This window comes from Heloderma suspectum, chromosome 4, assembly GCF_057233095.1.
Source record: "Heloderma suspectum isolate Gila_16-S chromosome 4, 16-S_ref, whole genome shotgun sequence".
Classification (NCBI taxonomy): domain Eukaryota; kingdom Metazoa; phylum Chordata; class Lepidosauria; order Squamata; family Helodermatidae; genus Heloderma; species Heloderma suspectum.
The window spans coordinates 248,299,596-248,324,522 of NC_139461.1; the positions used below are offsets into that span (position 1 = coordinate 248,299,596).

Below are 24,927 nucleotides of genomic sequence, written 5' to 3' on the forward strand. Positions count from 1 at the left end.
AGATAAAAGTAGAGATTATGTGGCAGTGACACTTAGACCATATTGCAACAGGCCAGGATGCATCGGTTAGCAGGAAGAGTACCTCTTTGAACATTTTATAGCATGCAATGTCACCTGCTAAGTGAAGGAAGGCTATTAAATACTTTTAGCAGTATTGGCTGTAACCAGCTACTTTCTTAACTCTACAATATGTAGCCTTCTGTTTTATTTTTAAGATACTATTGGTTAAGGTTAACAGAGCAATATTCAATACAAAATGGAAGACTGTAGAAACTAGACCATTATGGGGCATATTAGATATGATAAAAGCAGCAAAAAATCTTGTGGCACCTTAAACCAAATTTATTGCAGCGTGAACTTTCATCCACAAGACTATACTTCAGATGCAGAACTACAGTCTTATCTATAAAAGCTGATGCCAAAAATAAATGTATTCATCCTTAACCTAGCATGGGATTTTTGTTTTTGCTACAACAGGCTAGTGTTCTGTAGTCAGATATGGTGCACAGGTAAAAGCAAGGACAAATACCTGCTGATTTTGGAACCTTGCCAGGCTAGTTGCAGTTAAACTGTGATGGACACTTTGTGATATCAAAGTTATCTGAAGATCCCTTGTGGATTCTAAGATATCAGTGACTTGGATTTAAAAGGCAGCCCACTGATGGCAGAAGTTTGAAGTTATAAACTTCACCCAGAATAAGGCATCCTCCTCTCTCCAATAGGATCTAAAGCAGGGGAAGATAACATGGTGCCTGTGGGCACCAATGCACCGCCAAACATCTTTCTTGGTGCCCGCCAAGTTGCCCTCCCCCTTTATTTTTTTAATTAACATTTTTCTTATCAGCATCTGGGATTGCTGTGAAATAGCTTTCTGTTAGTGCTGAAAATTGTGGGTTCAAAGGAGTTCTCGAGTGCATTGGGGCTCAGCCTCCACCTCTGCCTTTTGGGCAGGTTACTTGTCCCTTGCCACACCTCCCATTTTGTGGTGGGGCCCAGGACAGTTTCTCAAATTGCTAAATATGCCCATGGCCCAAAAGGATTGCCTACCCCTGATCTGATGAGTGCTAGCCTGGTAGCATCTTACTTTCTCTTTTACCTGGCTGACTAAACTGAAGTTACTATGGAACTAAGAGAACTATTCATTATCTGTATCAGATTTCACTTTTAATTTAATTATATACCTTTATCTACTATTACTCTAACTTGTATTTCTTCAGAATCTGCCACTGTACACTGGAAAGTTGGGTACTTACTGTGAAGTTCCATTCCAATTTGGTGCACAGGAGACATCCATCATGGGTTTACTCCTCCCACTGCCCAGGACAGACAAAGAACATGTGACCAAACTTTTTGCCTTGGTCTTGGCCTCTGTGGCTCCTCCCAGCCAGTTCTTTTCTAGCCAAGCTTTTGGACAGAGTAGCTATTGAGGAGCTGTTAATATAGTAATTCAAAAAATAAAAGGAAGAGGTAGAACACGGATTGAAAGGAAAAACGAGGCCTGGAAAAGGAGATTGTTGAGGACAGATAAGAACAAGCTCTCTCCCAGGCAAAGACAATAAACTGGGTGTAAGGAGCCACAGAGGCCAGGACCAAGGCAAAAAGCTTGGTCACATGTTCCTTGCCTGTCCTGGGCAGTGGGAGGCGTAAACCCATGATGGATGTCTCCTTCGCACTGGATGGGAATGGGTATTTTCAGTCTGAATGTCTAGTATCCCAGGTTCTTATGGAATCACATTTATTTCATTCTATTCCCAATGCCTGTGTATCATCTGGTCCTCCATTCTTAAACCTAAACCTAAAGGGGAAAAGGCTAACAGGCTTCTGTCCTAAACTTCATATGATCTTATTTCAGTAGAGACAGTCCCAATGATGTACAATATGTCTATTAATAAATCATTACCTGTTGGAACACACTCTCTCAGGAATTATGGCTACAGTGTCCCCTGGAAGGCCTGGAGCACTTGCCTAGAAAAAAAACAGATTAAAAATAAGCTCTCTCTGCAGGCTCCTTTTCCTTTCTGTCAACATGCCGCTTAATTCCTGCACATCCATCTTATTTCTCTCCTCTTATTCAAAAGGAGAAGTTAGCCTTTCTCAAGTTAAGTCAAAGCTGGTACCTTTCCAAAGAGGATTGGCCAGTTAGCACTGAAAACGTATCACTGCAAAATAGCTACTGATTTAATGAAGTGCAAAGGTACAGCCACAGCATACAAGTCTCAAGATAGTCTAACTCCTTCAGCTATCACAGAGTTTCAGTTGAAGTAATCCAACCACATGAATCAGTTCTCTTACCAGAGCTAGATTTTCAGGTGGAAGCTCTTTCATCTCTGTGCTTGGGATGGGGCTCAGAGGTTTCACTGCTGCAACTGAAGGATGAGTTTCTGAAGCTTTGCGCTTCGGTGCCTGCTTTACTGGAGACAAAGGTTTCAATCCAGATGGTTTCACATTCATCTTGGGTTTGGCTGGAATATGAAAGTCAGGTAATGAATATAGAAAGGCAATGTTTCTCTTCTCTCCTTCACTCTCTCTTTAAGAATAGTAAAAAAAAAAAAATAATCTACGGAATAGCACTCCTCTTCCTTAAGAGAGCCCTTTTTACATGTGCCAGATTCATAAGGTATGAAAAAGCTTAGAAAATTATATTTCTAGAGTGCTGACATAACTTTTCCCACCATACACATTCTTCACACACTTCAGTTATTTGCCTACTTGAAAAACGCAGCTGCATCGTGTTGCAGCATCCTGCAAGAAGGGGCTTTTTGACCCAGAGCAACTAGACCTAGGAATATCTCTTTATCATAGGGGCTGAGCTAAGTAATTGGAAAGTGATGCGATTTTATCACCACGTGTCCCATGCTCAACAGATTAGTTGCCAGTATACTGAGATAGGCACATTACCTAGCTAAGCAGAGTTTCCAAGCTTTGGTGCTGACTCTTTAATACTACAGCTGTTTATGCCCTTGTCTCAGCAATGGTGTACCGAATATCCCTGACCAACAGCTTGACTATCAAAGCAGATTGACAGCATCTGAGCTTTACTTTTTACATTACTTTTGAAGCTCTTGAAAACAGGCTTGGGAGAACACTAATGCCTTAAGATCGATGAAAACAGAAGTTAGAAAACACACATACATCTATCAAGACATAGCAGATGAAAATTCTAGGTACTTTACCAATTCCCGCATTTGTGTAAGAACACTATGTTTTCATGGATCTTCAGACACATGTGGGAAGCAGTAACAAGTCAAGCAATGGCTAGAATCTGCAAATAGTATGCTTTCCTATTTCTGCTTTCTTATTTGTACCCAAGACATGTTAGAGAAAGTGCATGGTTAAAAATATACAACTTGTCATTTAGCTCATGGTGTGGATGAGTACTTAAGCATAATCTATGGCCCCTCCTTAAAAAGTTCGTTCAAACTTTAAAAAGTATGAACCACCTTGATGGCAGAACTTTTAAGGCCACCTTTCCACCTCTTTTGTCAGCAGGCCAAGCAGGCCAGCCTTTCAATTACACAGGTTACCACAGAGATGCCACTCACCTTTAGCCCTTCGCTGCAAAGGCTGAGCAGAAAGTCTCAACTCCTCCGATCCCACGTTCTCTGGTGCTACCTCCTGGGATCTCACCAATAATCTTTTTGTAAGTGGACGGGTATTCCCTGCTGTCACAGGGGACTCAGGACTGGTAGTGACCGGGGCCTTCCCTTCCGCCACATCTTCCCCAGCAGGTGGCGCAGTTGCTTGTTCCTCCGGGGGTTCCCTCTCTTGCTGCTGTTTTAGCCGTTGCTTCTCTTTCCTTATCTCTTCTAAGCTCTTCACAAACACCTTAGAATGAGAATTGCTCACACTGTCATTCAAAGGCTGAGTAGAAATCTGAAAAATAGGAAGATGAGGTAACAGGGAAGTTTCCCAATGAAAATCTATATAAGCTTTTCATAGAATGCACCATGCCCTCTTCTCAACTCAGATCTACTTAAATGCAGGTTAGTGGTTTTTAAAATGAGATTCAGACTCCTCATCTTTACTGTGGAAATTCAGTCTAGAGGCAGCATGTAATTTCCCATGAACAAAGCAAAAAGATAATGCACTTCATGGTGGAACCATAAAGCCACACAGAATAACCATGCAGCTTCAACTGAGAACCAATTAGCCACCACTGAGTATGCAGCTGAGGCTTGGTTAACTAAACAGGCTTAATAAATATCAACAACACAGAACAAAAGTCCATATTAAAGATTTTATCTATGTTAATAAAGCTTAGTCTGTGGGGAAGTATCCAATGGTGACCGCCTGCAAGCAGCCAGCCCCGCCAATCCCACTGCACAATTGGCACCCACTGCTCGCACAATGGAGATTTAGCACTTCCAGGAGCAACCTGAAATGAGTGGAAATGCACAGAGTGTTTCCACACATTTCAGTGCTTGCCCCCAGAAGAATTAAATCTCTGTTGTGCAACTGGTGGGTGCCCCTCGTAAAACAGAATTGGTGGGGCTGGCCACTCACAGAACGGAAGCAGCAGTGGATCCCGCTCACAGACAGGCAGCATTGGATACTGCCCTACGTTTATAAACAAAACAGATAAAACAGATTGCACAATCTTGGCATGCTTTCTCAGGTGACCAGGCTCTGGATAGCGCTGTAAGATTATAATCAGATTACGTAAATACGTAATCTTTAGATTATGATTTCTAAGTGTTGTGTTGTTGTTTTATAACCATTGTCTGTCTCAGTGGTGTAGCAGGTAGCATGCCATACCATTCACAATAAAAATGTATTATACTGGGCTTGACCTTATTGGATTATTGACCCAAATAATTAATGGGGTCTAAATGAGCCTAATAGGATGAGACAGAGGGATCTGTATATCATACATCAACCACTCTCGACTTAGATACTGATGGATAGTTTCCAAAGATGCTAGATTATAATGGCAGACAAGCAGCATGCACAATTACCAAGGCCCCCTTTCTTATGCAGCATTATGAAAACTCACCTTCACAGTAGCATGTGCTGTGGAAGTTCTTGGAGAGGACTTCAGCTCCAAGGAAGCTTTTTCTTCCCTTCCAGATGCTGTTAAAACATCACACAGATAAAAGGAAAAGTGCTTCTCCTGCTGCCTGGCTCTCTACACAACTGTTCCCAACTTGTGAGGATAGGTAGGTTAAGCAGATTACCATACCCCGTAGTCCACTATCTTGTTTGAAATCCTACATTCTAACACCAAGATTCATGAAGCTGTATATACTAGGGAAAGAGTGAGCAATTTCTTCCACTGCTCAAATAACCTTCCCTTCTCCACTACTGATGGGTCAGATCGCATGATCATACTCATCTGCAACCAGGCATACATCTGATAAGTTCCCATTTCATAATTTACGTGTTGTGATATCACACTGCTCATAAGCTGGGTTTAATGCCCACATGACAGGAAAGTGCTCTGAAAGCGCTACAAGGCATTTCTTCTAGACTCCTAAACAACTGAAGGATTTGGAGGAACACATTCTGCCCAGTGCCGGGACCAGGTAAATGCACATCCTAGTGATATGCCAACATGCGAATGATTTCATTTATTCACTACACTGACTTTATTTCCAGCTCAATAGACCTGGATTTTTCCAGAAATATTTGGTCTAGCATTAAGATTTGTCACAAGCAATTCCAAAATGAGCTAGAAAGGTCATGTGCCCCAACCTGCTTGAATTTAAAGACAAACTAGATGTTATCTTGGCAATTGTGATCCCAGCTGCTGAGATACCAGGTAAAGCACTTCTGGTTTCAGGGCTGAGGGCTCTAGGAAAGAGAATGAAAAAAACGATGGATACAAAGGCCCGCATGAAGATAATTGCTCAGCAGAAGAGTAAAGCATTAGTGTGAAAGAGAAAGGGGTTAGTGACTCTGTATTTTTCTTATTACTTCTAGTTTGTTCTTTAGCTACTACAAACAGGCAGAACGATTTGAGAAACAGAGTTTGCTCCACCTTTACTCTTGGCATGCCCACTACAGCTAAAATACGATATCAAACCCCGACGTTGCTCTAATCTATGTTCCAGGCCAGGAGCCAAGTCTATCAGAGGATTATCTTTATGCCTGTTCTTCTACACAAATGATCATCTGCTTCAACATATATCTGAGTGCAGTATTTTCTGAATATGAGTATTTAGAAGTAAAGAAAGGTATCATGAACAGGGAATGTGTGGTACCTGCTGGCTTTGTAATGCATAGCAGTCTCCTCCCAACTGGAATTCGCTCAGGTTGCACCTGTGTCTTCGAGGTGCTCTCTGCACTTTGCTGCATACGGAGGGCTTTCTCCTGCTTGATTTCCTCCAGAGTTTTGATGCGCACCTCTCCAAAGTCCCTGGCTTTGCCAGAAGGCTCCTCTAGTTTTCTTCTGCTAGGCAAACCCAAAACTAGAGAGCCCTGCTTCTGGGGCTCACACTCATGCTTTGGTTTGGCAAGGCTGTCTTTGTCAGCTTTTATCCGTTCCTCTCCCATTTGTCTCTGTTTTTTCTCAGCCAGGACTTCAGAAAAGGTTTTGATCCTGATTGCAGGAGATGGTTTTGCCACTGGATTGGGATCATCTGTGGTACAAGCTACTTCAACCTTGGGGTTAGACTGAGTTTCTCCCTTTCTTTGGCTAGCTTTCTCCAAACGGATTTCTTCCAGTGTTTTCACATGGATTTCACCTGCTGGTTTGGCAGCATTTTCTACACCACCAGAACAAAAATACTCATAAGAAGGAATAAACTTACATGTTTATTTCAGTCAAAATCTTGAGTCAAAAACTACCTCTATATAGTTTTGCCATGAAAAGATGAATGTCAATCTGAGAGTTAACCCCACAACTGTTTCTGATCTCCTAACATTATTCTAAATGGGCTCTCTGTGCTTCTCAAAGATGTACATGTCATATTCTAACCTGTGCCAAATTTTCATATACTGAAGCAGGCTCTCAAAGTCAGAAAATGGAAGGTATGAAATGTACAGAAGAACAGATACTAACTACTGATAGCAAGATTTCTTATTTCATCAAGCACAGGAGTTCTAAAGTCAGTGAGGTACGAAAATAGAATGGTGATAGATTACCCTTTATCTGACTTAGTCTAAGATTGGACTAAGGCAGAGATCCATCTGCAGGAAATGCTAAGAAAGGGGACTCTAGAGCATTAAAATAAAAACAATTGTTACCTGTTTCAATATTGTTCTGCTCTGATGGTAATCCTAGTCTCTCCTTAAGAGACCTGGGAACTTGTACTGCAGAAAGAAAGAATAAATGATAAACAAAGCTTCATAGGAGTTTATCGTTTTGTTCTCCCATGGCTTAACTTGTAAGTCAATTTTGATGGAAATAAGACTCATTCCATGTGACTTCTTGCAATTTACAAGGCCCACAACAAATGAACTGTAAAGAGATATTAATTATTCCCTAATCATTGTCCCAACAACCAACAAGTTTTCAAGAATCTGAATCAAAGCATAAAATTATGCACACTATCTATACACAGAAGTGTGCTTGATTTGTGGCTGCTGTAGAGCAGTATTAGGGATCTTTACTGGCACAGAATGTGCACAAGGCTGCGTGTGGAGAAAGCAAAGGTACATACATGATTTTTGGTAAAACTTATATAAGATTCTTCACTTCTAGTGTAAAATAGTTGTTATAAACATCTTAAGTGTGCACTCCTATGGTCCCTGACGAGTATCCCAGAGACCATTGGGTTTGTCAGAGCCCTCCCCTCACCCATCCCTGGCATGGTTGTACACAACCACAGAAGGGGAAATCTGAACAGGGAGTATTTCCCCCTACCCCTTGCAGTGCTACTGAAAGAACTGTGGCAGCTTCCTCACCTCAAGTAAGGATGCAAATGAGGGGGAAAGGGGTGGGGAGGCACCAAAGATACACAACATCCTGGAGCCCCCCAGCTCCTGCCCCCATGACTCCACTCAAAAATGTGTCTAGTGAAGAAAGTAAGAGAGAGGAGGACTGAGAGGTGAAGATCACTTTGGTCACTCCTTCTGCTCTCTCAGGTGTCTGCTGGCAGAGCACTGGATTTTCTGAGTGCTCCTTCAGTAAGCATAGGGTTGTGCACTACAAGAAAGGCTAGAAAGACAGTTGTCGTATTTCATAGTCACTACCATCTCCAGGTTCCCAAAACAGGATTAGGTGGTTAAAAAGATTATTAGGAAGAAGAGATTTTCACAACTGAGTACAGATTCTCTATAGCTGAAAGAAGTGGAATACATTTTACTGATTAAACAGTCATACCTCTCTTCATTGTTTTGTCTGCATTCTCCAGGGAATCTATTTTCTTTCCCAGTCTTTCAGCAAGGCTACGTTTTAAGGGAGACCCACTCTCAGCAACTTATGGTGAAAAGGAAGAGAGTTTATTTTCATGCTTTGGTTTTTTAGTTTCTTGCTATATATGCATGCTACATATATTATACACATGCATCTGCTTCTAGAAGGAATTATAGCTCCTATTTACTCATATATTATAAGCTGCCTTGAGCAGGCCTTTTGCCTAGAGAGGTGGAATATAAATTTTAATATAAAAATATACAAGTGTGACTTTTGATGCAAAAAAGGGTTTTGCAGTGCTGAGTGGGGGAAGAGTTACTAATAGGTCAAGTATAATGAAAATTCTCCTTGTCATAAATCCTACTCAGTGCCATAAATGAATAGTATATTCTTTCATACAGCTGACTGAATGTTGCCCAAGTTAAAAGAGAGAAAAATGAACACTTTATGCATGTAGGCACCTATAAGGGAAACAAATGGTGAAGACTGCTGCACAACAGCGGAGGAAGTGTAGGCAAGAAACATTCTAGCAGTATTTTTTTTATCCCACATGCAAGTCTCACCTATGGGAGGCTTCCGTTTTCCCAGTCTCTCTGCTAGAGTTAATCGAATCCGAGGCTCCTCACCTGAGACAGCAGAGGCAAGAAAACTTTAACTTTTTGTTAAAAGTTTGTTTTCCATTACGCATTTGAATGGTTGGAGGAAAACTCCTTTGGCGGGATTAATGATCTACAAGGCTTATTATTTTCAAATGAACAAAAATAGACAGCAACAATGATAGTATGCACAAAACCCAACAACTCTGATCAAAAATGTAAGCAACCTAAATAGCTACATGTTTCTTCATGTTCTAGTATGAGAACATAAAATGCACTTTATTTGGAGAGGGGATACAATTTAAACTGCTTATGTAATTGGACCAACAGATTGCTGGTAAGAGTACAAAAACTTTCGAGAATCACAGAATTCTATCACACAGAGAGAATGGAGTGGGAACAAAATTGTATATAATATCTATGACTGGGCAGAAGAGCTAGTGTGTCACCCTGGGTTACAAGGGACTCAAGAATAGTTGAACTATGAAGTTTGGGTGGGGTGGGGGATTGCATTGTTGATAGTTGGCTATTTGCAAAATTAGATTATTTGTTTATATTTAAAATGTATACTCCACTTTCCCACTACAAGGCATTCAAAGCAGATAAACAATTAAAACATATCATCAACATTAAATTCACAGCACAACTAAAAATTAGCAGCAGATACAATTGGCTGGACAAATTTACGTAACAGATATTTTAAATTTGCCCAATTTGCAACATCCACAGCAGGTATTAATGTTAAATCAAATGAAGTTATGCTTTCATGGTGACCATCTGCAGGTTTTTGAAGTGTATGATGTGTATTTCAGTATTATGCAATGTTCTCATTAAAGCATCTTGTCTAATCAATAAACTGAGCTTAACCTAGTATTTTATACGACATTTAGCATCTGCAAGTAAATATTAACAACAGTTTGTAGCATCTGCTATTTTGACAGTTTAAAGTTCTTTTTTATCTAAGCAATTGCATGCGATTCTATCCTGAAATATCCTTGCATTGGTTTATTTGCATTATTGACCCTATGGTCTAGTGACTCACAAATAAGAACAGCTAATTGGGTTTGAGCCTTTAACTCAAACAACATGGTGCTACATCTGTTGAAAGGATATATGCTGCCAAGTTTATGCCAACCAAGTTTTGGGGAGAGCAGTAGCAGAGTATCACTGCTAATCAATAGAGAGGAAGGACAAATGCAGAAACACTAGAGCCTCCAAAGTTGCTGAACTGAAGACAAAGCAGAGTCACAGTTACCTTGCTTTGTAGATAAAGTTACAGTTCTGACCACAGTCCGAACATTTTCTTTCTCTGGTCCTGGGTGAGTCTGGATTTGAGCAGTTACTTCAGAGGGGATGTCTAAGGAGAGCAAAATAAAGCAGCATTAAGCTTGACTACTGCAACTATTTAGGATTTATATAGCACTGAGAATGCAATCCTAAGCATATATTATTAGGGAGCAAGTCCTGTTGAACTCCATGAAACATATTTCAGAGTAAGCATGTCTAGGGCTGCACTGTGAATGTTCAAAGAAGTTTGCATATATTAGTAATCCTTAAAACAACCCTGTAAAATATGGAGTATAATTCCAATACTGTAGAGGATAATGGCTTGCTTTCCTAAGGGCACCTAGTGTGTTTGTGGCTAAGGTGACATTTGAATATGGAGTTTCCAAGCTCATACTCTTAGCCACCACATAACAGCACCTACAATTCATGACTAACCAAGGAAAACGCTGGCCAACACCCAAAACCTACATTTATGTGAGTAGTAATCAAGTAACCTCCTCGCAATGCTGTTAAAATGTCAATTTCCAAGTTGGTTAGTACCCCACCCTGATACTTATTTGCTGTGCAACAAGGCTTAGGACTAGACTCAGTTAATTTTCCAGAAATAAGAGTGATTTATGTAAATGTTTCTAAAACAAAGGAAAACAGCTGGACAACAATGACTCAGCTGTGGTGCACAGAATAGCTAATCAATGATCACAGGCACATCAACTTTACAAATCAGATCTACCTGAAATAATTCATTATTTCATTATATCATTAGACTCATGAAATCATTGATCGAAGACCTTGCGAAAGAAAACAAAGTCAGATCATGGTATGCTTTGCAGAATAGTATGCCCATCTGTTTTGGGCAGTTCTCCTACTTTCTAGTTAAGTTATTATTACACTTTTCAGCTGATGCATAAAAACACACTCCCTTCCAGGTAGTTATACAATTTATTTTTAACAAGGCATATAAGAGCAAGAACTTTAATGTTTACAAAGCTTTAAAGCAAAAGCTAATAGCAGTTCACACTGGACTTCTCATCAGTGTGGCAGCATACTCTCCCAGAAACCACAATGATCAAGATTTCCAAATAGGGCTTTGCGGGGTACCATCCAAACCACCAAAGGCAAGTGGTGGTGGTGGGGGGTGTCAACTCACCACTTTGTTGCTTTGATTTTTCCTTCATTTTCTTTGACTTGATTTCTTCAAGGGTTTTGATCCCAAAATTCAAACTATTATCTGAAAAATGTAGAAATCAGACTGATAGATGCATAGATATGGCCAGAGATTTAACATTTACTGTTTCTTTCAAATAGGGAGACGTAACAGGAAAACCAAGCTTAAAGCTAAGCAATCTGCACTACTGTAGTCTCTCTCCCAGAAAGCACATTACTATAATACACAACATTAATGTGTTCATCTACTCTGAAACAATCACAATTAATTTATTCCTAGTGGACAAAGACCCTTTACAGGCCTTATCTCAGGGGTAGGCAACCTGGTGCCCTTCAGATATTTTGGACTACAACTCTCATAACCCCAAACCACTGGCCATGCTAGCTGGAGCTTATGGGTGTATAGTCCAAAATACCTGGAGGGCACCAGGTTGTCTACCTTTGCCTTATCTCATTTATATTCAGAGCCACTCTGTACAGTAGATTACGCTGATTGTAATGCATCAAGGTTTATGACCCCAAGAAGGGGTTCCTATATCCAAAACCAACACTCTGCCTACTCTATTGCATTTTTAAAAACTTTTACTTTTGCTCTGTGACAAGAAATGGACAACTTCACTCTAAACACCCAAACTAGAGTTGCTATGGTTGCAATGTTGTTGTTAGCATTGGGAGGTATGCCCTCCCCCTAATTTGAGAATGAAGGTAACATGTGCTCTGAGGTCACTTGCAGGAGAAGCCCCATTGACAAGGCATTTTAACCCAAATTGTAACGGCTCTAAGGTCCCTAATTATAGCTTAGACTCTGTTCAGTCCTCCCATTTTCACTCACCAGACCCCCTTCTTTTGGATATCTGTGAATAATGTGGTACTGCCTGTTGTCAACAAGTACAGAGTAGCATGAGTCTATCCCCCTATTTTTGTAGATGGAACTAAGCTGAGAAAGACAAGGTAGTCCGTGCCCACAGCATTTTTCTAATTCTTGGCAAGCAAGCAGGAAGTGAAGTCCTTTGAATTTCTCTTTCCTCTAAAGTCAGGTAATTATAACCGCTTCTGCTCCATTTCTTCTCCTCTCCTCCACCCTTGCAGCCCACCATTTTCACCAGCACCCAAGTTTCCTTAGTCATATAACCTTCCAATCCCCTGCTCCACTATTTCCACAGTACCACCGTCCCCTCCTTATTTGGTAAATGCTGATTTCTCCAATCTCCATATTTTCCATTTTCTAAGTTAAGACAAAAGAAATAGCATACTGGCCTACGTAATGGGGTGAGCATACTAGCCAAGATATTTTTCTCCTCTATAATGAATGTGCATGCATGTGTTTTTGAGAATAAAACCCATAAAACAAAGTTCATGTTTTGGAACTTTCAATGAGTGTTTGAGCTATTTCCCCCTTTTGAATAGTAGTTATTCCCCATTTTAGTAAGAGCATGCTATAGAGGTCCACTGTGTGCATACCACGCTAAAGACTTGCGCTGGTAGTTACACATGTATACAAGTCAGTTACTTGTCAGTGTGAACAAGGATGTCCAGCAGCACCCAATACCCCAATGTCCTTCCCCCCAGTTCCTGTTTTTAAAAACACCCAACGATAATTTTGAAAACTTAAGTCACAAGAAATTAAATTTAAGTACATTCGACCAAATGAACAACATAATCCAAATGCTTAACACTGTTGGTTAAACAAGCTACAGTGGCTTAAGTTTTGGCACTTGCCAGGCACCATTTGCCTAATCATCTGACCTGGTGCAGTTTGTCGTGTCATTTGAATCTGGGTGGCATGGCTTGTTGGGGGGGGGGGAAACAACCCTCAAATAATCCTTGGGTGTTGTTGGGTTACTTGAGGGTTGTTTCCCCTTCTTACAAGTCATACTGCCCGGGTTCAGACAACATGATAAGCCACGCCCGGGCAAATGATTAAGCAAACGGTGCATGGCACACGCCGTGGCTTAAAATAGCCACCGTGGCTAGTTTAACCCACGGTGAATGTGTGAACCAGGTCAATGCCTTGTTAAAGGCCTACTCAGTAGTTCATCTGTCAAGCACAATAGTTCCTACCTTTATCTTGCTTTGTGCTAGTCACTGTTTTCCGAGTAGAAATTACCCTCAATCCATTAGGAACCTCTGCAGAAGGTTGCTGAACAGGCATTTTAGATTCATCACCTTCTTCAGATAATTGATCTGAAAGGAATAACATTGTTAGTTTGATCCTATTCCTGTTTACTCATAAGTAAGTCCACGTAATTCACTGGGATCCCCTCCAAAGTGTGCATATTAGAACTGTTGCCTTAGGCTGCAATCCTATACCCACTTACGTAGGAGTACGTTCCACTGAAATAAACCAGACTTAATTTCTTAGTAGGTGTATACAGATTACTGTTAATCAAGTAAAAGATTCATTTGGATTCTCTCACCTGCTTGCTCAATTAAGGTAAGCAGTGGATTATTACATTATGTAATAAACAAGTAGATGTTTAGAGGATCTATAAATCTCCATTAATAATGCTACTTTCAGGTGATATATAGAGTTGGGTACACAATAATCCAAAAGGATTTATAAGTATTATGTTCAAACTCCAGTGTGAAGAAACAAAATGGAGTGGCTAAGCCAAATGCTCAAGGTCACGCATAGGACGAGAACTTGGTTTTTTACAATTATGCAGTCACATTTCATAAACAGGCTGCATCCTGGGTTCGTAATACAGAAACTGCAAAAATACACAACTGCCACTCTGAAGAAAGAGAGGCCTGCCTAATGAAACATCCATCAGTGACAATTCTAAGATGTGCCTCAATCCCTGGGCCTTAAAAAACTGCTATTGCCCTTTTGAGAGGAAGGTAAGAGACATAGACCCAGGTCTACTTGACATATCATTGGCAGGACTGTTCTGCACCTCAGCTAAGCTAGACATCATTTATTCTCCCAGACCTTGAACATACGGGGCAGTCATAAAGTACTGATGAGGGTAGGATCCCCACAATGGCATGAGAAGCAAGAAAAGCCAACACAGCCAGGTGAAACCTCAACAAAACAAATGCCAGTGATGGAATTAAGGTCATTTGGGAATTCTCTAGCTAACACTTCCAGTTTTCAACTATGTGGAATGAAGATAAAACAATTTTGGGACACTTTGCCTGCTCTGATTTATCAAAGGCCTGATTTGATGACCTTGAGAAAAATGACTGAATCTGCTGGGAAAGGAGCTAATGTCATCAGCATGAAACCCTGCTTCTAAGGGTTTAATGTTGTCGCCATTCTGATTTGAATGTTATTACGTTTTTATATGTGTTGTTAGGTGGTTTGGGAAGCCATAGGTTGAAATGTGGGATATAAAGAATTAATGAATATCTTATTGAGATACGCACCGAAACAGACAAATGTCACGCTTTAGGAAACTCACCATCATCATCTTCATCATCATCTGCAGCATTGATAACAACTGGTGGATGAGTGGGGCTGGGTACATTTTCAGAATTTTCCACCTTCATTACCCCACGCAGCTGAGGGGATGGATTAGACTGAACAGAAAGCTTATTCTGCTGCAGTGAGATCTGTGTAGCCTTCATCTCTTCTTCTGTGGATTCAGTCACATTTGGAAGAACAGCTTAAACAAAAAAAGACCCTATGAACTACAAGCTGAAAACCACTGCGTTGGATCTAGACTTAGTCATACATAAAGCAGACCCAGTAAAATCAATGATACTTAATTTAGTCATGACTAAATCAGGCCCTACTGATTTCAATAGATCTACTCTTAAGCATGACTAAGTTTGGATCCAATACATTATCTGTAATATATAGATTGTGAAACCTCTCTGATAGTATCAGAATCACTATTGGCAATGAACTATGGCCAATATTAACACTCTTATTAGATATTTAATGACTATTAAGGCCTCATATAGTTTTGATGAAACAACCACCAACCAAGATACGGTGGCCTTATTCCTACCTCTCATGTTCATCTCAATCTCTAACAAAACAGCTGACTTCACAAAGCTGCCTCCACATGGCTACATTTTCAAGCTGCAGTTAGAGCTTTGTTTAACAAAACACCTCTGTGCAGCATCTAGCTCTTTTAGGTGCTTTATAAACAGTTTATTCCCATGTAACCTCTATCCACTATAGGTTTTTGGGCTGGGCACTGCTTGAAAAACACATACCAAATGAGTCAGATGTGGTTTTCCTTATAGTACCTACAAAGGTATGAACATCTGAAGATAGAATGCAAAGTATTTTGTAGATAGATGAGATCAGCAGGACTTGCCAAAGGTGAAAATTCAACTCACTCTTGCTTGGAGGTAAGAAAAGCCCATCCACAAAACGTCCCTTGTTGTGGTGGAATGCACAGTTCAACTTCTGACAGCCCACTGGCTGATTCTCCCAGTAGCATGGAATCTCACTGCGTTTTTTCTGAAGACAAAACACAGGCTATAAGCATACACCAGGAACAACCTGCATGTCCACTACATCAGGTAACAACTTACTGCGATGATATCAGCAACATTGTCCTGACAGTCTAAGAATTTTATCAGGAGAAGAAATGACAACACAAAATATATTTCCCCAGCTTAAAAATATAACCCATTTCTTTAGGAACACACAGCCTTCTATGAAGAAACCACTTAAATCAGAATGGCCAAAATCCAAGTGCTGCACGAGTTCCATTCACGCACCAGATTCTTTCCGCTCCTGAAGAGCAGCTCTTCAGAGAATGGGAATTCTTTGGAGTGGCATGCATCACGGTATATGGAGATGCAGCAGGGAGGAGAATCAACAGCCATTCTGCGAATACATGAGGCATTTTGGATTCTGCCAATTATTATTTTTCAGCTCTCCCTTATCCTACATTATCGCTTTTGTAGTATGTATGCCTGCTACATCTTCTGATAAAATAGATTAACTGCAGTAGAAGAAAACTGAAGTTTAAGACTTTTGATATACACTGTTAAAAAACAGATAGTGTTCTGTACTATAGGGTGGATTCTGTCATCACACTTCTTAACCACACAAGTCCCCTTGTAAGTTCCTAAGTACATTGTGCATAGTGTGTTAATTAGGCAGTCAGGTTATGGGCAGAAATTGCTGCAGGCCACCAACTATTAACAAATTATTATTTATTACCACCCCAAGCCAGCACCTCCAAATTACAATCAAGCTAGAAAGATGCTTAGAGACTATGATCTATGGTGACTTATCACTCAACAACCCATGCAGGCAGTCTCCACCTGTGATTCTCAAACAGTCTCTTCTTTTAAATGAATCACTCTATTTGTATTCAAAACAAAGCAGGAGTTATCAAAATAACCTTGTGAACTAAAAATTTTGCATTTCAGGCACAATAACTGGATAACTCTAAATCATATCCATCTCTTCACAGCTGTTCGGCAAAAGGCTCCATACCAAGAATGCCACCACCCAGTTAGTCTCAACAATCCATGCTTTCCTTTTACAAACACAGCCCAATATCAGATTAAACACACTGCTAGAATATATAGTTAAGACAAGCACTTACATCAATCTCCATGTGTCTAAACCGGCAAATACTCCTAAAGCATCGCCCCTCCTGCCAGAGCACACAGACAGTTTCATTCCCCAGGGCAGCTTCACAGTGACGGAAGGGGCAACTGTCCCCCTATGGAGAATGAAAGGGAAAAACAAGCAAGGTCACCCAGCCTGAAAACTCGAGGGAGAAATCCAATGCTGCACTTTATGGATTGCAGCTTGTACAACGGGATTTCTCTCTCTTCTCCTCCCCCTGCAGCTCCCCAAATTCTGCTCCCAAGTTTTCCAATTTTGAGAGTGAAGGGGGAGGGGCTGAAAGAATTGCCCCCATTTTGCTGATGCAAGATGATCCATTGGCAGGAGGGGCTAATTGGATAAAACCTGAAAATAGCATTAACTTCAAGCCAACCAACGATGTTCAAAATAGGATTTAAGCACAGGATTCTCTCTAGCAAAATGCCAGTCATGATAAAAGGCAAGGTTTGGGAGGGGGGAAGACCTGTATATTGTACCATGGAAGAGAGCCACTGAACCCAAACAAATAAGTCTCAAGAGGTGGTGAGCATGTTTTGACTCTACCCCAACACTGCGACCGAGTTAAGTGCTTTACTCTTCTTCCCCAGTGGAGTGAATGGCAACTGTTCATTCATTTCAATGTCAGAATGTAAAGGGTTGCACTCAGGGAAACTGGTGGGATGGAGCATAAACTGGCTTGCTATCTCTGTTAAGGGAGCCCATTTTATTCCCTCAATTTACAGACCATTATTTTTGTCCTATAGAACACAATGGGAGCCAACAAGAGCCAAGCCACTCGATGTGCATAGACTCACACTTCCATCTACATTCTAGTTCTTAGATTTCATCAGGCAGATGGATGGGCAAAATGTTCAGAGACTGATATGATATGTGAGCAGGAAGTAGAAGAGAAGCAAAAGATGAGCATCCAGAGAAACTGAAGAAATAACAGACCCAATGAGGAATATCATCAAGGTTTTGCAGGGGTGCCAAACCTCAGGCCAGCAAACCAAATCCGGCCCTCAAGGATTTCCCAAGGTGGCCCCACTTCCCTTTCCCCCTACTGCCAATTATTTGGTGATTTCCTGCCTTTTACAGATTTTTTTTCTCATTCTAAAAGGCTGAAATGCCTTTCTTAAGGCTTAGTTACCAGCAGTCAGAGCTTTAAGCTAAAGTATGCTGGTAATGTTGGCCCCACCTACCACTGAAAACTGAGTTTCTCCAAAACTGAATTTAGCCCTCAGGTTCAGCGGTTCAATGCTCCTGCTTTAAAAACCTTGTGCTGATACCAGGTCAATGACGACACAACAGCCCACCATGGGTTAATTAACGCTTGAGGTGCCATGGCACAGGCCAGCCACCATTACAAAAATGCAAGCCCCTGCCAGGGGTTGCAGTGTCATGCAAACCCAGGCAGCAGGGGTTATCTGAAAGTTAAACAACCCTCAGGTTATGTGAGGGTTGTTTAACCATCAAATAAACCCCGCCGGTCATGTTTGCACAACATGACAAGACACAGCAATCCAGGCCGAGGGTTGCATATTCATAATGGCGGCCGGCACACACTGCAGCTCCCCGTGGGTAAATTAACCCACAGTGGGCTGTTGTGTCATACAAATTGGCCCAGCATTTAAGACAAAAAGCATTTGGTAAATGAGATATATATTAATCAGAAACCTACCTAATATTACCAAGGTTTCATTGAAGTGCCTTTGAATGCATTTTGCATATATGCGCATAACTTTGTAGGTTTGACTACAATTTCGCATATTTTCCCCATGCCTTTACCAAGAAATCCACTAAAAATTACCCATAAAAGGGGGGGGGGGGTTGCCTTCGCTTGGGTTTATCAGGACACATTATATTTGCAATAATGCAAGTATAATTAGAGAAGATGGAGGGCAGGGGGAAAATACAAACCTTGGTACATGTGGAGTAGAAATAGAAGTAACAATCATCTCCTTGATTAGACATATTGGACTGAATCTTTACTGCAAGATTATGGTGGAGAGACCAATGGCTGAATTCTCTCAGTGAGCTGGGCAGTTTGGTTTGAAATGGTGCAATCTCCTATAGGCTGGATTTACTGGTATCTTCTTTAAATATAATCTTAGAAACAGCAGATGTAGGAGAATAAAAAGAGGTCTTGACATTAGCAATCAGAAGGTTCATTACTTTCTTAGTTTCAATGCCAATGGACACGTTCCAAAGTCTGGAAGGGGTGCATGCGTGTGTGTGTGTGTGTGTGTGTGTGTATATATATATATATATATATATATATATATATATATAAATAAATCCTACTTCATACAGGTTTCGTACTACTGGTTCCCAAGTTAAAAACAAACCAATCTGTTTTTCTTCCAGTTTCCTAGTGCTCTTCGCATCAGGTGGGCAAGAGGCAATCCACAGGCTGCGTACACCTGTATTCTTTGGTGTGACCCCTGCTGCCCTTGGTGGCAGTAAAAAAAATAGGCAGTTTGCAGCCAAATTTGGGTGACAAACAAACGCTATGGAGGCTTTAAAAGGGCAAATTGAGCTGGACAAGAAGCCAAATCTGTTCTTTAAGTGCCCGCAGCGGCAAATCTTTTTGCTGGTGGTGCAGCAGCATAAGTGCGGCCTGCTTGGGGAGTGGGCGATGGAAAATGACCTCCAGACGTCCACAAAGTTGCCCACCCCCTGCTTTACATATTAACATAAGCACTAAGGCCCTGATCTTGTAATAAACTTAATTCACAGCAGATTAAGTTTCATATTTGACAACAAACAGAAAAAATAAACTTAATATTTTGTCAAGGTTTTGCTTGATTTCTATAACACCACAATTGCTTTGCTGACTAACACTTCCAACAGACAGATGAAGGAAGTTTGCTACAAGGCAGCCTATAATTGGAGCTTGTGTCAAGATAAATGATCAGAATAGCATTCAAACATGCTACTGGAAAAACCTCAGCCAGTGGTGAAAACTGCTGCCAACTAGTCATTTTGATTGTGATTTACATGCTAGCAACTGCTGTGATACCTTTTAAAAACACAGGTTGAATTATATAGTTCACCTCCCCAGCCTTCACAAATGAATACACTTTTCACTGATATACCTTGGTAAGTTCAGCAAATAACTCTTTCTTCAAAGACTTCCAGTTATTTTTCTCCTGTAGGTCGAATCAACACTCAATCCATGAATTGATAACAACGGGATAGAAAGACTTTTCTTCCTCACATTGCCAAGGAAACACATCTCATCCTCATTCAAAATTCAGACAGAGGGTGAATTACAACTACTGGAGAAAGCATGTCCATTTGAATGGTCAGGAAGACTGGAGACAGTGAAGGTTAATTGCCTCTTCAAAATAAACAGTTCATTTAAAGATGAACTTGTGTTTCAAATCGGCTGCAAAGAAGAAGATCCATCTTCCACAGCCAGACAATTTAACTTTTTTTTAATTAATTTAAAACACAGTGTTTCAATTTCTGGTCTTCAAGATCTCTTCACCTATTGGAAAAAAAGGAAAAATCTTCCCCGATCTTTATTAACTGTGTAGTAAAAAAATACTTGTATGTATAAACTTCGATATGTATATACACATATGTATACTTCTTTACATATGTGTTTATACAAGCAACAACGTATACAGAAGCATGTAAGCAAAAGGCTAAGTTGCAACTGAAAAGAGTCAAATCTGGGAATCTCAAAATAGAGTAGTTAATTTTCCATACAAATACATTTTCAAGCCAACTGTTTACCACACATGTATGAGCACAAACAGGTACATGCATGGTACACACAAGGTACATACATGATGTATACACAGTTACAAGTTATAAGAACTATTTTTAGACAAATTGGGTTGCTATGAATTTTATGCAGAAAATAACTGCATGATACAGCACTTGGAAAAGCAACAGAGCTGGCTGCATAAAATCAAGGAAATTTAATCATTTAATTTTGCTTTCAAGATGTTCAATTTCTTTTCTTCATGCTTGCTTTTGCTGTTGCCCCAAAAGTCCCTATAACGATGCACCATTAGTCACTGTTTTTCATTGATAAGGTTGAAAGGATGTTGCAGGTCCAACATCCTAGAAACCAATGTCGCTTCAGCCACAATGTGATCAAAATAAAAATGTTAATTGCAAGAACACGGATTCCTCTTTTAAATTTCATTTTTAGTATATGTAAGTTCTTGCAATTAAAGAATAAAAGGTTAGAACCTTTTACTCACACATATACTTGCATATTTTTGAACAGTTTCTGGCATGGTATTCCCCAGCTCTAATAGAGAGGAGAAGTTTTGTTTGTTTTTTAAAAGTTTAGTCACCCATGTTGAATCAGGATATACATTTTTAAGAAATCTCCCACCTATAGCAACTCACTTGTGTTATTTTCTTCTCTCTTCTCCCCCCACCCCGTTTTTTCCCCCTTTTTTCCTTGGACTTAAGCTTGATTTGCTTGCACTAAATGATAATAGTGCTCCAGAAGGTGTAATCTGCATTAAGGAGAAATATTCTGTCAAATTCACATTACCACTATTCGCCATAATTCAATATTATTCCACATTATCAACCAAAATATACTTCTGGGGAATTATGGATTAATGAATCACCTTAATCCTTTTAACAACACTGTTTTATAACTTATGTCTCCCAATTGGAAAAAAAGGTTCAAATACACCTAAAATTAAGAAGCAAATAAACTTCAGGTATTTCCTTTGTGTAAATACATACAGAATATACCTCTTATATATAAAGTATATTTTTGTACCCACTACCATATCTACTATGACATAATAGGTTTGGTTTATTCAACTGCAAACCCCAGGTTAAACAGTTGTTATAAAGCATTTTGCTTATTATCTGACATGGTTTAAGTACATACAGTACTTCCAACTCTGAGAATAGGTCATTGTTCACTTCATTTAACATTATGATGCACTACTGTAGAAGGAAAAAAAGGCAAAAGATAAAGAGATTGTCATTCAAGCTTCAGTGCTTTAGTTCGGGCTTTAAGGGCTGCTAGGCCTTGTTGCTGAAAAAGCAGTTTGCAATAAAAGGTGCAAGGGCAGAAGAAATATGCTATATGTTAAACATATTTTTAGAAAGAAGTACAAATTGCAGTTAGCAACTTTTAGTAGTCGGGTGACAGACCAGTTGGGAAAAAGTTGTCTAGTGCCGATAAACATTTTCTTCCATGATTGTTTGTTCAATCTGTCCTATAACTTGCTGATCCCTCCTTATTGTTCCTAATGTTTTGGTTAATTCATATGTTAGTTGCAGCTGTTAAGTTTATTTAATTTTGACTAAATAAAAGTCTCTGAAGGAATTGTACTCCGAAATAGATTTGTGGATTATTTCTACGACACTACTATGTAGGTGAAGCCAAGAATTGATTATCTCTTTTCTATACTAGGTGAACATCTCAACTGTTTAAAATGAGTAATTCAGAAAATGAAAAGAACGATTCTTCCATCTTCTCCTGTAAAAATAATGGAGTAACTCTGGTGTACTCTGATAGCTGGAATAATATTTGAAAGCCAATTATTTTCCAAGATGATATTGACAATCTTGGTGAAGCTAAGCAGTTTTGTTTCAGTTTCAGATGGTACAAAAGCTTTTAGAGTCAACTCATTATCGGCTAAGTGTTGAGGAAAATGCAGTGCTACTTCTGGCAATGTAAACTGAATGGTCTAAGTACAGATGCTGCCAAATTCTAACCCCTTGGTTCAGACTGTGTCACATCGTCTCAGTCACTTTATTTGACTAGCAAACACACAGACTGTTAACAAGGCTGACTCATTTGAAGGTTATAAACCAGTTGGGGTTAATGATGAAAATAAAGCAGAGAGCAGCATTTTCATCCACATGTCCAACTGTCCTAAAGAACAGAAATAATAGCCACAGTTCTATAGACTAGCTCGCTATTTCATGTCAGTGACTAACTTGAGCCATGCCAAAGTGAAAGGTATGAATGAAGAATATATTATAAAATTGAGACTTCTCAAACTTATCTTAGGGTACCTGTTCAATATTGTTAAAATTTTAAGAGACCTCTCATACACATAAGCCAGCACAAGTCCTAGCCACTCCTGTACTGCCTTTTGGTTATTTTAGAAGTGACTACAGCTTTAAAGAATGAACATTCACAGAGAAGCTGTCTCTTCCTTTAAATACAGTTGTGAAAGATAGTTAAGAAGCTGTATATCCCAAAATATTTGACAGATTTAACTGAATTGCTGAAAGGGTGACTAACTGCTCTAGCATCTACTAACATACCCTTAGTGGTTTTGTGCTCAAGCGTTGTCCTGGATTATTCATTTAAGCAATGTATTAAGCATGGTGCATGGATAAGATTGGGGCCTCTTACTGCACACACTTCAACTCTATCCTTAGAAACGATGAAGCAGGAAGGAAAAGCCACATGCCAATTGTTAATTCTTATGAAATACTAGGTGCTGAACTATCTTTTGCAACATTCGCAACACTGTGCACTTTCTAAAACTAGAGGCACTATCAGAGCTGGAAAAGGAAGGTGCTTCTTAAAAAATGCAGAGTAGATGGTAACTTCAGCAACTCCATGGGTGGATCACATGTGAAAAACTAAATGAACTTTTGTTCCCTTACAGCTTTCCCCAAAGACAAGAAAATCTTTTCTTTCGCAGCATTGTACACACAGGCAGTGTGTCATTGTGTGGAAAAATGTTATGCCAACCACTACCCTGGTTTCATTTGCATAAACCTTTGAAAGGCAGGGTACATTAAAAAAAAGAAAAATAGAGTTGCACATCTTCAACCATATATTTGACAATAAGTTCAGTTTCTTTCAACCATCTTCTTTCAATTATGGGTGCCAGACAGTCCTCATAGGAAAAAGAATGGAGCTCACAGGCTCTCTTCTAACATGTACAAGTGGTGATAGAGCTGGGGGCCTGGGGCTACAACCTTTAAGTTCTCCACTGTCAAGCCGTAACTGGAACTTCATTTTTATCAAAACAAAACTCTACTAATGCTCCATTCAGTTCTGTTGGCCAGAGCCCAGTGAAAAGGGTATGTGGACTGTAGAAAAACAGATATGTGGACCACGGTCAGTGTAGGAACAAAAACAAGTCCTTCACCTACCCTTTAGGGATGCTATCTTTAAAAAAGCAGATGTTTCAGGTCAATAGGCATATTGAGGGTCAGTGTATAAAAAGTTTCATACAGCAGATGTCTTTTCCCCAATTCTTGGCATATGGATGTGCTGGTCAATATTGTCCTCTGTAAGTAGGCTGTGTTTTCTCCAGACAAGTGAAAAGCTGCTGTAGTGAGATAAACATCATTGGCAAATCGTATAAAACAGTTCTGGTTTTCCTGAGCAGAATTCTTTCATATCCAAATTTTTCTTCCTTTTTGGTGCTGCTAGAAAGCTGGTCCAATTACTCTTCCACACCATCTCTGCTAATATGAATATCTGCTGAATTGGCTCTGGCTCACAAAAGCTTTTGCAATAATATATTTGCTAGTCTTTAAAATGCCACAAGACCCTGTTGTTTTTGTTGAAGCACACTAATAGAATAGGCATACTCTGGAGTAGGCATATTGGGAATGTATTCCAAGCTGCTACTGTGTTCTATGGTCCAAGAAGATGGGTGAAAGGGCACAGTCATCATCCCCAAGACGACCCATTTTGTCTTTTGCCACAGCCCAATAAATAGCATGCTCTGCTTGGAGATACTACTGAAGTACTGATGATCCAAGAGTAGTACCTGTCTTGCCACAGCTAACACTGTTTCTTACATACAGGTCTACTGCGGAATAAATGTAGACAATGGACATCTTTGCTCTAAAATCAGGCAAGACAACTTGTTTTACTGTATTGCTCTCTATAACCAAGGTCTCCCCACCTTGATGAAGAGCAATAGACAAAGCATGTGTAGAAGTAGCTGGACTTGTAAGTCTCAGGTCTTTAACAAATATTTTAGACAGGACTAGCATTTTGTGGCATGGCTTTCCCTTTACAGCAGCTCCACACTTTGTCTGGCAATTGTGTTTGCTGCAGGTACACTGATGTTTCTGTCCTTAAACATATG

At 39.9% G+C, this 24,927-nt stretch overlaps 1 protein-coding gene across 20 annotated transcripts in view; it reads right to left on the bottom strand.

Annotated features, from left to right (window-relative positions):
- The window catches only part of ZC3H11A (zinc finger CCCH-type containing 11A), a 28,785-nt gene that overhangs the window by 2,216 nt on the left and 1,642 nt on the right, over positions 1-24,927 (bottom strand). For 2 of the 20 annotated variants that reach the window (XM_084853194.1, XM_084853191.1), the window contains exons 2-18: positions 21,239-21,351; positions 19,966-20,019; positions 18,788-18,976; positions 16,863-16,982; positions 15,637-15,760; positions 14,748-14,951; positions 13,405-13,527; positions 11,327-11,407; positions 10,148-10,249; positions 8,860-8,922; positions 8,264-8,359; positions 7,186-7,251; positions 6,201-6,704; positions 4,994-5,070; positions 3,543-3,873; positions 2,293-2,462; positions 1,901-1,965 (exon numbers count right to left, since the gene is read on the bottom strand). In XM_084853194.1, coding sequence (XP_084709320.1) covers positions 1,901-1,965; positions 2,293-2,462; positions 3,543-3,873; positions 4,994-5,070; positions 6,201-6,704; positions 7,186-7,251; positions 8,264-8,359; positions 8,860-8,922; positions 10,148-10,249; positions 11,327-11,407; positions 13,405-13,527; positions 14,748-14,951; positions 15,637-15,760; positions 16,863-16,982; positions 18,788-18,841 — 2,180 coding nt within the window. In that variant the 5' untranslated portion in view covers positions 18,842-18,976; positions 19,966-20,019; positions 21,239-21,351. Of the gene's footprint in view, positions 1-1,900; positions 1,966-2,292; positions 2,463-3,542; positions 3,874-4,993; positions 5,071-6,200; positions 6,705-7,185; positions 7,252-8,263; positions 8,360-8,859; positions 8,923-10,147; positions 10,250-11,326; positions 11,408-13,404; positions 13,528-14,747; positions 14,952-15,510; positions 15,761-16,862; positions 16,983-18,787; positions 18,977-19,965; positions 20,453-21,238; positions 21,352-23,977; positions 24,157-24,927 lie in introns of those variants that run through there. The other 18 variants (XM_084853189.1, XM_084853187.1, XM_084853193.1 and 15 more) reach the window with 13 other exon arrangements.